The sequence below is a fragment of the Catharus ustulatus genome, chromosome 21 (assembly GCF_009819885.2).
Source record: "Catharus ustulatus isolate bCatUst1 chromosome 21, bCatUst1.pri.v2, whole genome shotgun sequence".
Classification (NCBI taxonomy): domain Eukaryota; kingdom Metazoa; phylum Chordata; class Aves; order Passeriformes; family Turdidae; genus Catharus; species Catharus ustulatus.
This window is the reverse complement of record NC_046241.1, coordinates 6181431-6193904: the sequence shown is the minus strand read 5'-3', so window position 1 is coordinate 6193904 and position 12474 is coordinate 6181431. Positions and strand designations below refer to the sequence as shown.

Sequence of the window (12474 nt, the reverse complement as noted above, 5' to 3'; positions counted from 1 at the left end):
GCCTCCCAGAAGTGACAAACCAGTGGCCAAGTGAGGGGTGGGAAAAGGAAAAGTGACAGTGAAAGGAAGTGATTTGCTAAACTTTAAACTTCAGATTGATGCAATTTAAACCAAGCTCTTGTTTTGGGAATAACCCACTTTCAGCTCATTACCCTATGAATGAAGGTCTTAATTTTAATCTATATATAAAGGTATTAATGGGAGATTATGTTGTGCTTGATAAATACACTGCACAACAGTCCTTGAAATTTTCTTTCTCCTTCTTGTGAGGTATTTCAGCTGTTATTAAGCTGAGTTGTACCAGTAGAGTGTTAAGTGGTAATTACAAAAAAAATTTTTAAAGGCAGAAAATTATTTAGGAAAGATCATAATAAATTCTCTGTGTTCTTATGGAGTATTTGTTGGTTTTCACCAAATTATGGATCATAAATGCAATGAAGAGTGTTAAATATTGGTGTGTTATCGTGGAATTGTGCTGTGAAGAACTGCTCCATGAGGGAGAAAAGCAAGTGCATATCATGGAAGTTTCCAAAGCATTTTGTGTGGGAGAAAAAAAATGCTGGTACCCTTCCAATTGAAAGGTGTAATATGACCTTTGGATTTAGCAGGATTCAAAGTTGAGACCACTGAACTTCATCTCCTGCTCTTCCCAGTTTTGAATGGGTACACTGAACTATGAAATGACAGTCCAAATACATAAATAGGCTTCTGTTTACCACATGAAGGAACCAGATTGAGAAAACAAAATCTGTTTGCTAACAAATGCAGTTCCATTTTCTGTGAATTAGCCTGACTATTGCTCTGCACAGCAAGAGCCTTTAGAGGGACAAGATGAGAGATGCCTTCTATGAACATTTCCTGCTCAGTGCATGACTGAGAGATGCCTGAGGCTGAGGGGGTGAGCATTGGCCATGGATGTGTTTTTCCCTTTGTGTCTGCCTGTACAGCCACAGAGATTGGCCTGAAAAGAAAGAGCAGCAATAAAGCCAGAGGAGTGGTGCATATGTGAGCTGTGGAGAGTGGTGTTCATCCAAGCCTGTGGCACATGTGGGCATGTTCAGCTGCATTTTAGCTGACATTTCATATTTTATATATCTGATGCAGGTCTTGATACTTCATGTAGGTGAGTGTGTGCATGAAGGGTGTAGGGAAACAGCTAAAAGTATTTCCTTGCATATTGAGGCATTAACTTGTACATCTTCTAGTTTTTATAGTGGAAGTGTTACACAGGAATGTCACAGACCATTTCAAATGACATCTTTTAATTGTGGATCAGTGGAAGGAGAGCTTGGTGACTAGGCTGGGAATGAGAAGAGGTGGAAGCTAGAGCAGCATGTTCCTCTAATTTCATTGAAGGATATAAAAGCACAAACAACTTTTCACACCTTAGTTTTCAGTGGTAATGATGAATATCCATTATGGAAAGCCCTAGGTTTGCTTTTGTGGAGCATTTGGTCACAGGTGAGCTTTTAAGGACAAGATTAGTCCCTAGGGATGGGTTGGAGGAAGGTGCATGATCTCCAAAGAACCTGTCACACCTATGTGCTCACTGATTCCAGGACCTCTCCAAGAGCTGCAGAGTGCCCCTGAGGATCCCTGAGCCCTGCTGCCTTGGGCTTGTACTGGAAGCTGCAGGATTGTCTCTGTGCCTGAGAAGTTCTGAGTTCCAATTTCCACTATAAGGACTTTATCTCTCATATGTAGCATGGAAATGACCAGTTACCATAAATGTTACTGCCACAGTCTTTGAGGTTTGTGCCAATCACCAGGGAGTCCCAGAATGGTTTGGTTTGGAAGGGACCTTAAAGATGATCCCATTCCAACACCTGGTCCAGGTAGCTCCAAACCCCATCCATCATTCTGTTGTTAGAGCTCAGTAACAGCAGGGGCAGCTACTTCAGGTTGTTGTGTGCAGCTGGTCTGGAATTTGAAGCCTGGGAAGCTTTGGTGGTCTATAGTGCTTATTAAATGGAATTTTTTGGAATGCACCTCTCCAGGAGCAGCTACTTCCATCAAATTAAGTTCTACCTTGAGCAGATATTTGTGTAACTTGCTCCAGGCTTGACCAAGTGGATAAGAACATGTTAAGAATAATGATTGTATGGATATTGTAAAGGAGAACAGGGTTATGCACCAAAATTAATAGCTGATGGATATGTGTTAAAATGGTCATGAATTTCATGTCAGCATTCACAGGACTGTCTTATGCTCCTCTTACTACAACTGGGAGAGATAAGACCTCAAGAATATGTTGCTATTTTTGGAAACAAAGATTTCTTTGGAAGAGACTGTTTCCTGTCTTTGCAGCCAGGAAAAGAAAAACATTTGACAAGGCTTTTTGCAAATGTTGCTGAGAAAATTGAGGAAAAAATAGTGTTCTCTTATTTCCGTCTCTGGTGTGCTTTAATCACTGCCCATTATTTTAGAAATCACTTGTAACAAAAATGGAGATAAGAGTTTGAATTGGAGGATGAAGTACTGTATTTATGTTTATTGGCAGAGTGAGCTGGGAGTACTTGTTACAGAAGCCAAAGGTAACTTTTGTCAGTCTGTTATATTCTCATATGGAAATAGAAGAGAGAATGAAGCACCCTTGCCTTAGATATATTTTTTGAAAATTCTTAAAGGATGTTGTCAAATGAACCATATGCTATGCTTATAAATTAAGACTGTTTTTATGATTATTTCTAATACATACATTCTATAGATGTACAAGTCTTAATTTTAACCATGTAATCAACTCCTGTTTGTTTAATAAAAACAAGGCTGTTGAATTACAGCCTTTTTTAAAAGGTTTCACAGGATCAGCTCATGCTGCTAATCTGCATGTTTCAGTCAATTCTTTCATTTAAAACTGCCCAGAAACTCCTCAACAAAAACACTGCAATGTGTTGTCCTTCGTTAGAATCTTTTAGCAACATCTTTTCTCCCGCTCCTCTCAAAAGGTCAGGAAAAAAAAAGATAAGATGCATCTTCTAACAAGCTGTTGTTGTCTGCTGGGTGAGCTCTGGGGCTGTGTAAACCCTCGTGCATACCAAGGAAGTTTTGCAAAAATATCCTGCTGCTCCTGATTGTGGCAGTGCTGGCAGGAACAGGCTCTGCATTGTGGGTCCCTCGCTCGCTGCTCCCGGGGTTTTGATCAACACGGGTGAAATCTGAGCCCAACAAAAGTCAATGAGAGGTTTGTCTTTGATTGCACAGCAGCCAGGATTGCTCCCCAGCTGTTCCAGACACAGGCAGCATCCTAATGAGGACAGCACACCAATCCCAATGGTTGGATTTGCAAAAGGGAAAGCTCATTCCTTGAGCCCCGAGCTTTTTGAATATAATAAAAACTTTTTAAAAAGTTGAGTTAATCCACAATCCTCACATGAGCAACTTAATACTCTGATAAAAGTGTCTCAGATCTTAACAACTGAATTTTGGAATTCCAGAATTTCTACATGGACAGGTTTGGATTGGGCTGCCCAGGGAGGTGGTGGAGTCACCATCCTTGGAAATGTTTAAGGAAAGGCTGCACGTGGCACTCAGCTGGAAATGTTCAAGCTGGGTTGGACAGGGCTTGGAGCACCCTGGGACACTTGGAGGTTGGTCATGAGTTGAACTCAGTCTTGGGAATCTTTTCCAAAATGATTCTGTGAACTCTCATGAGATCACTTAAACCTGCATTATTGTGTTTATCCTGTGAGCTGGAGTGGATGGGGTTGTCCTGTCTAAACGTGGCCATTGTGGATTGTTCAGAGCAGGCTGGGACACAGTGGGCTTTAACACAGGGAAAAGGACAGTTGTGGTCATGTGTGGTTTGAGTTTGGGCAATGCTGCTGTGTTTTACACCATTTAGTTTAATATTTCAATGAAATATTGTTCAGGGAAATCTCCAAGTTGGCAGGTGTTTGCCAGCCAGAAATTGCAAACTATAGACTTCAAGCTGAATTAGCAGGGTTGACTTAATGAGCATTGATAACCCCAGACTTTTCACTTTGCTGTGTTTCTAATGTGCTTTTAGAATTCTGTGGATATGGGTGAAAAGTCTGGAGGAAATCATGGCATGTGGGCCACCAGCACTGCTGCTAATGTCTCACTGGCACACTTCAGGTGTGATTTATTAATTGACTATCTTGCTCATATTTTGGTTTTTTTAAGAAGCCTGATAGGGGGCATTATGTTTAAAGGGTGGAAAGCAATATTGTACCAATTATTCTAAATTCATCACTGTGTGCTGCTGAAATGCACGTGACTATGGTAGTTTTCCACAGGTTTTACTGAACAGTTTGTCATGTTTCCATTTGCTAAATGTTCAGGTGTAGAATAACCAATTATTTAATTTGTTCAAAGAAATTTATTTAAATTAAGTGTTGTATCTTGAAACTTTATCAAGGAATGGTTAAGCTTAGAGTTGTTTTTGCTGGGGTTTTGGAGGGGGGAGGAGGTGAAGGTAAAGGGCATTTGCTGTTTCAGAGGATTGTAAAGGAAATGAGTTTGCAGAAGTTGAAGATAGTGCATGGTTTGAGGAAACTGGAGGCTTCCTGTATGACTTTAGGCAGATGACTTGACCATAGTGCCTTGATTTTACTTACCCATAAAATTGGACCAGTGAAGAAATATAGATAGTTGGAAGGTCCCACTTAATTACTATATAAAAATGAATTTTTGGAAGGTAGAAATTTCTATTTGAGGGCAAAAGTTTTTGCAAAAGAGAGGTGCCTTAGCTCACAACAAGGTTATATATGGGACAATACAACAAGAATTAAGGGTTATTAGTACATTTAGAAATTGGTTGAACTAAAAAAGGCAGTATTTCACTGAACTCTTCAAGATGTGATGCACCTGTATTTATCACTATTTAATCATCTTCAGCACTGCCCATTTTGCATCTCAGTGTCCCATTTGTGCAGAAGAGTTTCTTAAAAAAAAACCAAAAGCAATCAAAATGCAGCAAAATGTGAACTAGATGCAATCTTACTGCTCAGGCTCAGTGCTTCTCACATGTATTTCCAGAAGCTTGTGCAGTTTGTTTTACAGAGAAGGCAAATTTGGGAGTAACAGGGATGGCTTGTTAAAATTACATTATTCAACTACAAAGGTTTAAAAACACACGCCGAGGGCAGTCCTGTTATCTGATAGGCTTTTGTTTCCAAGTTCATCCTTCAGCTCCTCTCTGCAGTTGTTTTCTGTTAAATGAGCCTTGTTTTCCTAAGGTTTATGGGTCATTGACAGTATTGGGTTTCACACAGCCCAGCTGCTCCCCACTCAGGTCCTTTCCCACCCTGGCCAAGAGTGAACAAGCCAAGTGGGGAGCACACACACGGGGGCTGGTGGAGCAGGGAAGGCAACACCAACACATCAGAGTCGTTTTACTTCCAGCTTCACTGTCAAGGCTTCCATGAATTTCAAGCTCATTAACAAAAATGTAGTGTTAAATTACAGTTGTTCTTTGGGACTGTTTTCCTAAACTCTGATTACAAAAGGCTGAAAGGAGGAGCCCCTGGCAGGGAAGAGGAGCATCTGTCACACGCAGAGTTGAAAGGACGCGGGGATCCACAAAAGGAACCGAAATCAGCTTGGAGCCTTTCCCTGCCACCCAGCAGCTCTACAGTGATGTCAGGGGTTTTTTAATGTCACAGTGTGGTGAGGCAGTGTTTGGAGAAGGGCTCTGCTGTCCCAGCAGTGCCAGGCTGTCACTGCTCCCCCTTGCATGGCCCAGTGGCCGCACACACTCCCTCCTTGGAGGGCAGGAGCGGAGCCAGAGCTGAGCGTGGCACGTGCCAGGATGGAGAGCACTCCTGACACTGAGCCTCTCTTGTCTGCTTTAAGAGTTTTCATGTGGAGATAAGCACCATCCAGACACATAAATAGAATGTCCCTGTGCTCAGTTCTAGGTGAGCATCCCTCCTTAGCAGACAGTGTTTGGGATTGCAGGTGGCAGCATCCACAGCACCCTGGTGTTCTGTTCTTGCAGACTTGTTGAACATTGCTGTGATTTTTAAGGCTCAATGAGCGTGTTGGATATGGCATGATAGAGAATTGTAGTTTTAGGGCTTTTTGCTGTCATGTCTGATGGAGCCAGAATGGCAGCTCTGAAATGTCCCTCACTCCCCTGACACAGGAAAATACCAGTTGCTGTAGTGGAAGATGTAGGAAACCGAGGAGCTGCCAATTGTGAAGTGCTTGCAGGCATATTTTCCTAACTGTGGCATTTTCTAGCAGGTTAATGATCTGGAGTGTGAACTTTTTTTAACCCAACAAACCATAGGTATCAGGTTCCTGAAGATTTATTTAAAATCTGATTGCACTTGGGCGTGAGAGCACATGAATTCTAGTGGAATGATCTGGCAATATCTGACCTTTATTTTTCAAGTTTACCATTTGAGTAAAACTAATTGCCAGTAAATAATACAGAAGAAAAGCCTCTCTCTCTCTTCCTGTTTCAGTTTGCTTCATTATTTATTTTACAGGGTGATTTCTAGTGGGGGGGGTAACCTGTTGTAGCAGTCAGCTGGGTCTGCATTCACATTCCTGTTTAAAGCTGGGTCATTGATTTAAACAATGACCAGGAATGAATTGCTTATCTTGAGGGATATGGAAGAACAGAGAAGCTGTGGCTGCTCCATCCCTGGAAGTGTTCAAGCTGAGTTGGACAGGGAATTGGAACAAAATCTTCTTTGGGGTCCCTTCCCACCCCAATAATTCTGTGATTCCACAGAGGGACAAACTCTAATACAGATTAGATACTTTGATAAAGTGCATTGTGTAAGGGCTAAGAACTGTTACTTAAACCAGCTGCAATTAAGAGCCTTGTTCCAAAAGCATGTCAGGAAAGGAATTCCTTGTTGTTTGGCTGACATCTCAATTTATAACTTGTTTTACACCTCTCTCTGTCAACACACACTCACTCCCAGTGTGTGGGAGAGGAGAGATTCTGGAGGGACCCACTGCACCAAAAACCTCTTGAGAGGAAGGAGCAGCTGGCCTTGCACACACAGCTAGTAACTAGGAAGAAAAGGGTTTTTTTGTTGAGTTCTGAATGAAAATCAGGACAAACATCAGTTGTTAGAATGTGCCAATCAAGTGCATCTCGGTAAATTCATGTAGAGAGAAATTTTAATTTAGAGCTAGTGTTCAGTCTGTCACCAAAGAAATACTTGTCAGATAAAAGTGCTTCAGATCCCATGATATGGGAAACCAATAATTATGAGATACAGTGAACAATACAAGGTAGAATTGCTAAAGGGATTAATTAGCCTTAGTCGAACTAACCACTATAATTGATGCAAATATCCATCTGCAGCCTGCTGAGACATTGGATAGTCATCACACACCTGCTCAATTCACCAGCCTTGCAGAACACAGCTGTCAGAGTGATTTCTGCTTGGGCTTTTTCTTGAGCATACTTGACTGTTTGTTCTTTTGTTGTTCAAAATGTTTTCTTTTGCTTTTCTGTTTCTAAACAGCACTTCCATGATGGCAGAAAGGCACAACAACACATTGAAACTTGCTGGAAACAACTTGAAGCAGTAAGTGGCAAATTCCTCAGATGTGACATTTAAGTTTTTAGAGATGTTTTATTTGGAAAAATAAAGGTATATGGATAAAAGTTGTAGAAAAGTGATTTTTAAAAATCTGCTGTCTTAAATACACTTGCGGTTCTCAAGAAGTCTGTTTTAACAGAACACTTGGCTTCTGTGGGCTCTTTGTCTATCACAAACAGGATTTCATTTGATATGATTTGAGAAATGTGCTAAGCATTGCTGAAACTGCAGAGTCCCTAAGGGTCCTGTTCAGATATTCCTCTGAAAGTTGAACAGCTTCATAATGTGTGCATAAACTGTACAGGAACATCTCCTGAGTCATGTGCTGCTTCCCAAAAGTTAATTCATTGGAATTGTCATTCATGTGATGGATGAGAAGTGGGGCTGTAGGTACAGGAGAGGATGGAAAGGGGCTCAGTGACCAAAAGTCCTTGCAAATTTATTGACCTTAGTAACTCCCTCATTCATTTACAAAAATGAAGGGGTTAAGTGTTGGAAGAGAATGATTTCATCTGCAAGACTGGAAGTGATGCTGAAAAGAAAAAATACTGAAATACAAACAGCCTGCATAATGAAACCAAAAATGTGCCTCTGGTAACTCCATTTTTTCAAGTTTGTTAATATGGAAATGTATTCCTGTGTAAACAAGAGCCCTAAAATCCTGCAGTTGTTACAACAGATTGTTTTAGTTACAGGCATGAATTTTAGGTAGATTTTGGTACCTTTAGCTTCCCATAATGAAGGTTTCTGGTTCTTTTTCTTTGCAGAGTAAAAGGCGGTTTGAGCGTGATTGCAAAGAAGCTGATCGAGCACAGCAGTATTTTGAGAAAATGGATGCTGACATCAACGTGACAAAAGCAGATGTTGAAAAGGTGAGCTGGAGGGTGGAGACTGACTGTAAACATGGATGTGATAGGTTTATTCCTAATCTTCCTGGTAGGATAAACCCTCTGAGGCTTAATGCCTCACTTGAGTCAGTCTGTAGGTTAATTAAAACCAGGGAGATCTCTGTGGAAATCTTTACTTATACAAAAACTCTAAACAGATACAGTCAAGTTTTCTTTTTAGTGGGTGATATCTGAGTTTAACAGAGCTGATATGGCTCTAAAGGAGTTTATGCAAACTTAATTTTGACTAACAGCCCAGGTTCTGTGACAGTCAGGATTGTGAGGGTTCTCTGAGGGCTGCTTGCAGTTTCCACATATTTTGATCCAGGCAGAACCAAACTTTCTGCCCTTTGAACAACTCTTCAGAGATTTCCCAATGTCATTAGAATTATCGGAATTCTTTTATAGGTGTAGATTTAGAGCAGGACAGCTTTCCATGTGGTGCAGAGTCCTGGAATCCATGCTTGTCACAGATGGCACAAGGCTTTTATTTTCATTTCTCAGTTGCTGGCTGGTTGCAGACTCATTTGTGGTTTTTTTACAGTGATCCCCACTCAGTGAAGGTTTTGAACTAATGCTTAATTTTAAACTTCCAGTCCTGTTTCAGCCCATATGTCTGGAAATACTTTCTCTCTTTAGTTTGATTCAAAATTAGATGTGTGAAAGGATGCTTCAAGTTTAAATTTTACTGGTCCAAGTCCAATACCTGTAACTGAAGGAAGCAATGAAGAGGAAGAAAATGTTTTAAATAGCTTCTGGTTTTGGAGTTCCACATTTGCTGAGAAGATGCACTAATGTGGATCAGAAGCACCACATTACAATGTGCAAGGACAGTTTTATCCTCTTTGAGTTTGAGTCAGACAGGCACAAAATAGCCAGAACATTTGAAAATTATTGTTTCTTGAAAGAAAAAAAACAAGGCAACCCAAAGAGAAAGAAAAAAAAAGTAAAAGCTGAGGCTTAAAATATGCCTACTGTTTTGTTGCAGGGACAGGAAAGGAAAGTGAATTATAGGTAAGAAATCTTTCTAGTCTGAGGTCTCCTTGTAAAATGTAGGTTTTGCTTCTCAAGAGCTCTGCTTCATTCTATTCTCAGTTCCTTCAGTCCTGTGAAGAAATGAAATATAAATTTCCCTTTACATCTGTGGGATCTCGTGTTTCTGGCATGCTGAGCATCAGAACGTTGTGTGGCAGAGAGCATCAAGGATGCTCTTGGAAATGAGGACAGTAAATCATAAACAAGCTCAGAAAATTTCCCCCAAGTGCTATTGCATATCAAAGGACAAAATACCTCTGTGGTCTTGTAATTTGCTTGGCTCTTAGTTGCAAATTCACCATGTAGATTTGATCCTTTGTTGCCTTGTGGATTTGCCAGGGCACTTGAGAGATGAGTGCATGTACAGATTGTTAAAGACGTGGCACCACATGTGGGTTTTTCTAACAGAGAGGGATCAGCTCTGCTTTATCTGTATCAAGTGATTTTAGAATTATTTCCTAGATAAAATTAGGGCTTGCCCTAGATTTTTTCCCAAAGCTGAGGTCATGTCAAAGGGATACAAAGACATGACTTACTGTTTGAAGTAGGGGACTGAAACTCCTTATTTCTACATCCCTTCCCAAGGCTGGCCTGTTCTGGTCAGAGTAAAAGGTGATTTAGCAATCTAAGTGTTTTAAGTAAATTCTGGGAAGCAATTTCCTTTCTTGGTGCTCTTTCCTTGTCAAGTGAAGCAGAGAGGCTTCCCTTTTAAATTCCTCCAGCTTTTTATTGTACGAATTTGTAAATTATTTATTGCAAAATGAGGCTCAGTGGCATCTTGAAAGAAAAAAATCTGTTAGTTATGCATGTTGGCAGCTCTCAGGAGAAAGCATTACTCCACTTTCCAGGCAGTCAACAGAGTAGATGGGAGAAGGAAAAGGTTATCAAAATGAGTGGAATGTGAAATAATATTACTGAACAGAGAGAACAGTGTTTTCCAAGTGCATGTGTTAAACTGGGTTCATCCATGTCAGGCTGTGAATAATGGCCTTTCTTTGCTCCCCCTGCCCGTGTGACTGGGAGGCTCTTGCATAACTCCCAGTGCAGAATGGGATATTGTTCCAGCAGCTCTGCTGCTCTCCCCAGCTCACTCCAGGGGGATGCAGGAACTGCTCAGCTCCAAGGGAAGTGTGGGATGACTTCAACCTCCTGCTTCTGCTGCAGCAGTTCTGGTTCCTCTTATCCCTTATGGCTTGGCTGCTGTACCCCCAAAAGCTCTCAGAAATCCACCTGGCCAGGAGAATGAGCAGTTTGGCTGTGTCAGAGCCCTTGTCTTTGGCAGAACAAGGTGCTCCTCAAGCAGGTGGGGCTGGTTGCCCTCATTTCTTTGGCTTGAGATTGACACCTTGGCTGCCTCAGCTTGTACCTGCCAATATGAGCAGACACAGGAGCTATTTTTTGCATCACACATGATAGAGTGGATGGCATTAATGGAATTAAAATTCTGCAGTGATCACAATGACACAGTCAGAAGAGAATACAGCTGCAGCTTCCTAATGCTAAGCTGTGTGAGGTTCTGAAATGCTCACATCTCTTTATCTTTCAAGTCTTTGTAGCCTTTGACAACTGCAGCAGGAATTCTGTGCCAGAGCTGCCATCTACCAGCACTTACCCCTTGCCCAAGGTATTACCATTTGGGAGCATTAAGTAACTGGAAAAGTGGCAGAGAAGAAGAATAAGAGTCACTGTACTCCTTATTTCTCCAGGACTGCTTGGCAGGGCTGGATGTGGAGCCTGGGTATCATGTTCTAAGGTCCACATTCCTTCTGTAGGACCAGATATATGGAGGGCACATCCCTTCTCTGCCCCTTCTGTGGCCAGGGTGGGCTCCATCACCTTGCCAGGCAGCAGCCTGGTAGCTGATCTTGGAGGGAGGAGGGATTGGCTTTGCTTCCTCTCAGCTCCTTTTTTGGTGGTAGGAGCATGGAGCAGAAGCTGTGTTCAGTCTCTGCAATGATCACAGTGTGCAGGAATAGAGGGAGAGTGGAGCAGGGCACCTGAGCTCCCTTCCCTGTTTGCACTGAGCCTCTAAACCACCAGCCAAAGCTTGCAGAAGTGTTTGTGTCAACACAAAATGCAGTGTAGCAAAGTCAGGGCAGGAAGCTCCCTGTCTGTGAAAATATCCTTATAAACGAAATAAATGCCGCAATATGCTGATGCTGCTTCCAGGCAGCCTTGTAGGTATCACTGAAAGCTTTATTTCATTTGGATCACAGTGGGCTGTGTGCTTTAAAGCACTTCTCTTTCAAAAACCACAGAGAGGCTGCTTCAATTTTTTGACCATTTGGGGAAATGGTCTCTGTCGCCAGCACGGAGCCACTGTACATATAAGGCAGAGCTCTATTGTTTCTGCCTTCTCCTCAGAGCTGCAATCACTAAAAAACTGACATCTTTATGGGATGATGTGGTACCCAGTGGTGCCTTTGCAGACTTCTTATAATAAAATTAAAAAATCAACTGGCTTTTTGAAGGGTTTCTTTTCCAGGTAGGCATTTCAGAGTTGGATTTTAAAGAGGAAGTGGCCGAGGCCAACCATGGGAAGGGTTTGCCTCTTGATTTGCTCAGCAGTTGTGGTGAGGAGAGTGGTTTGAAGCACTTGGTGTCAGGCAGGATCTGTCCCTTGGCTGAAGAGGAACACAGTCAAATGTTGACCTTAGGAACTTTAGATATATTTGCCTTTGGTTTTGAAGTGGACAAACTGAGGGAAATGGGAGTGATCTCCAGTTTACTGAATATCTAGGAGCTCTCACCTATGCTCTGCAATTTTCTGATTATGTCTGCAATATCCAAGATGTTTTGGAGACTCAGAATATCTTAAGATTTGCATAAAGCTTTAAAATACAGTATCACCATGATAGTAGTTTGCTAGTCTGTAAATATAACTGTAGGGTATAACAGGTTTCATGTTTGAGGTTTCATTTTCTGTTTTCTTGTGCCACATTACCTGAATTTCTGTACAAAGCAGAGTGTCTATCCACCTCTTTACCTACTCGGCATGGCTTGGGGGAGCCATGAGCTGAATC

At 41.6% G+C, this 12474-nt stretch overlaps 1 protein-coding gene across 23 annotated transcripts in view; it reads left to right on the top strand.

Moving 5' to 3' along the window:
* FNBP1 (formin binding protein 1) overlaps positions 1-12474 on the top strand; it is a 91287-nt gene that overhangs the window by 40741 nt on the left and 38072 nt on the right. For all 23 annotated transcript variants that reach the window (XM_033077231.2, XM_033077236.2, XM_033077232.2 and 20 more), the window contains exons 5-6: positions 7452-7514; positions 8297-8401. In XM_033077231.2, the coding sequence (XP_032933122.1) occupies positions 7452-7514; positions 8297-8401 (168 nt within the window). The remainder of the gene's footprint in view (positions 1-7451; positions 7515-8296; positions 8402-12474) is intronic.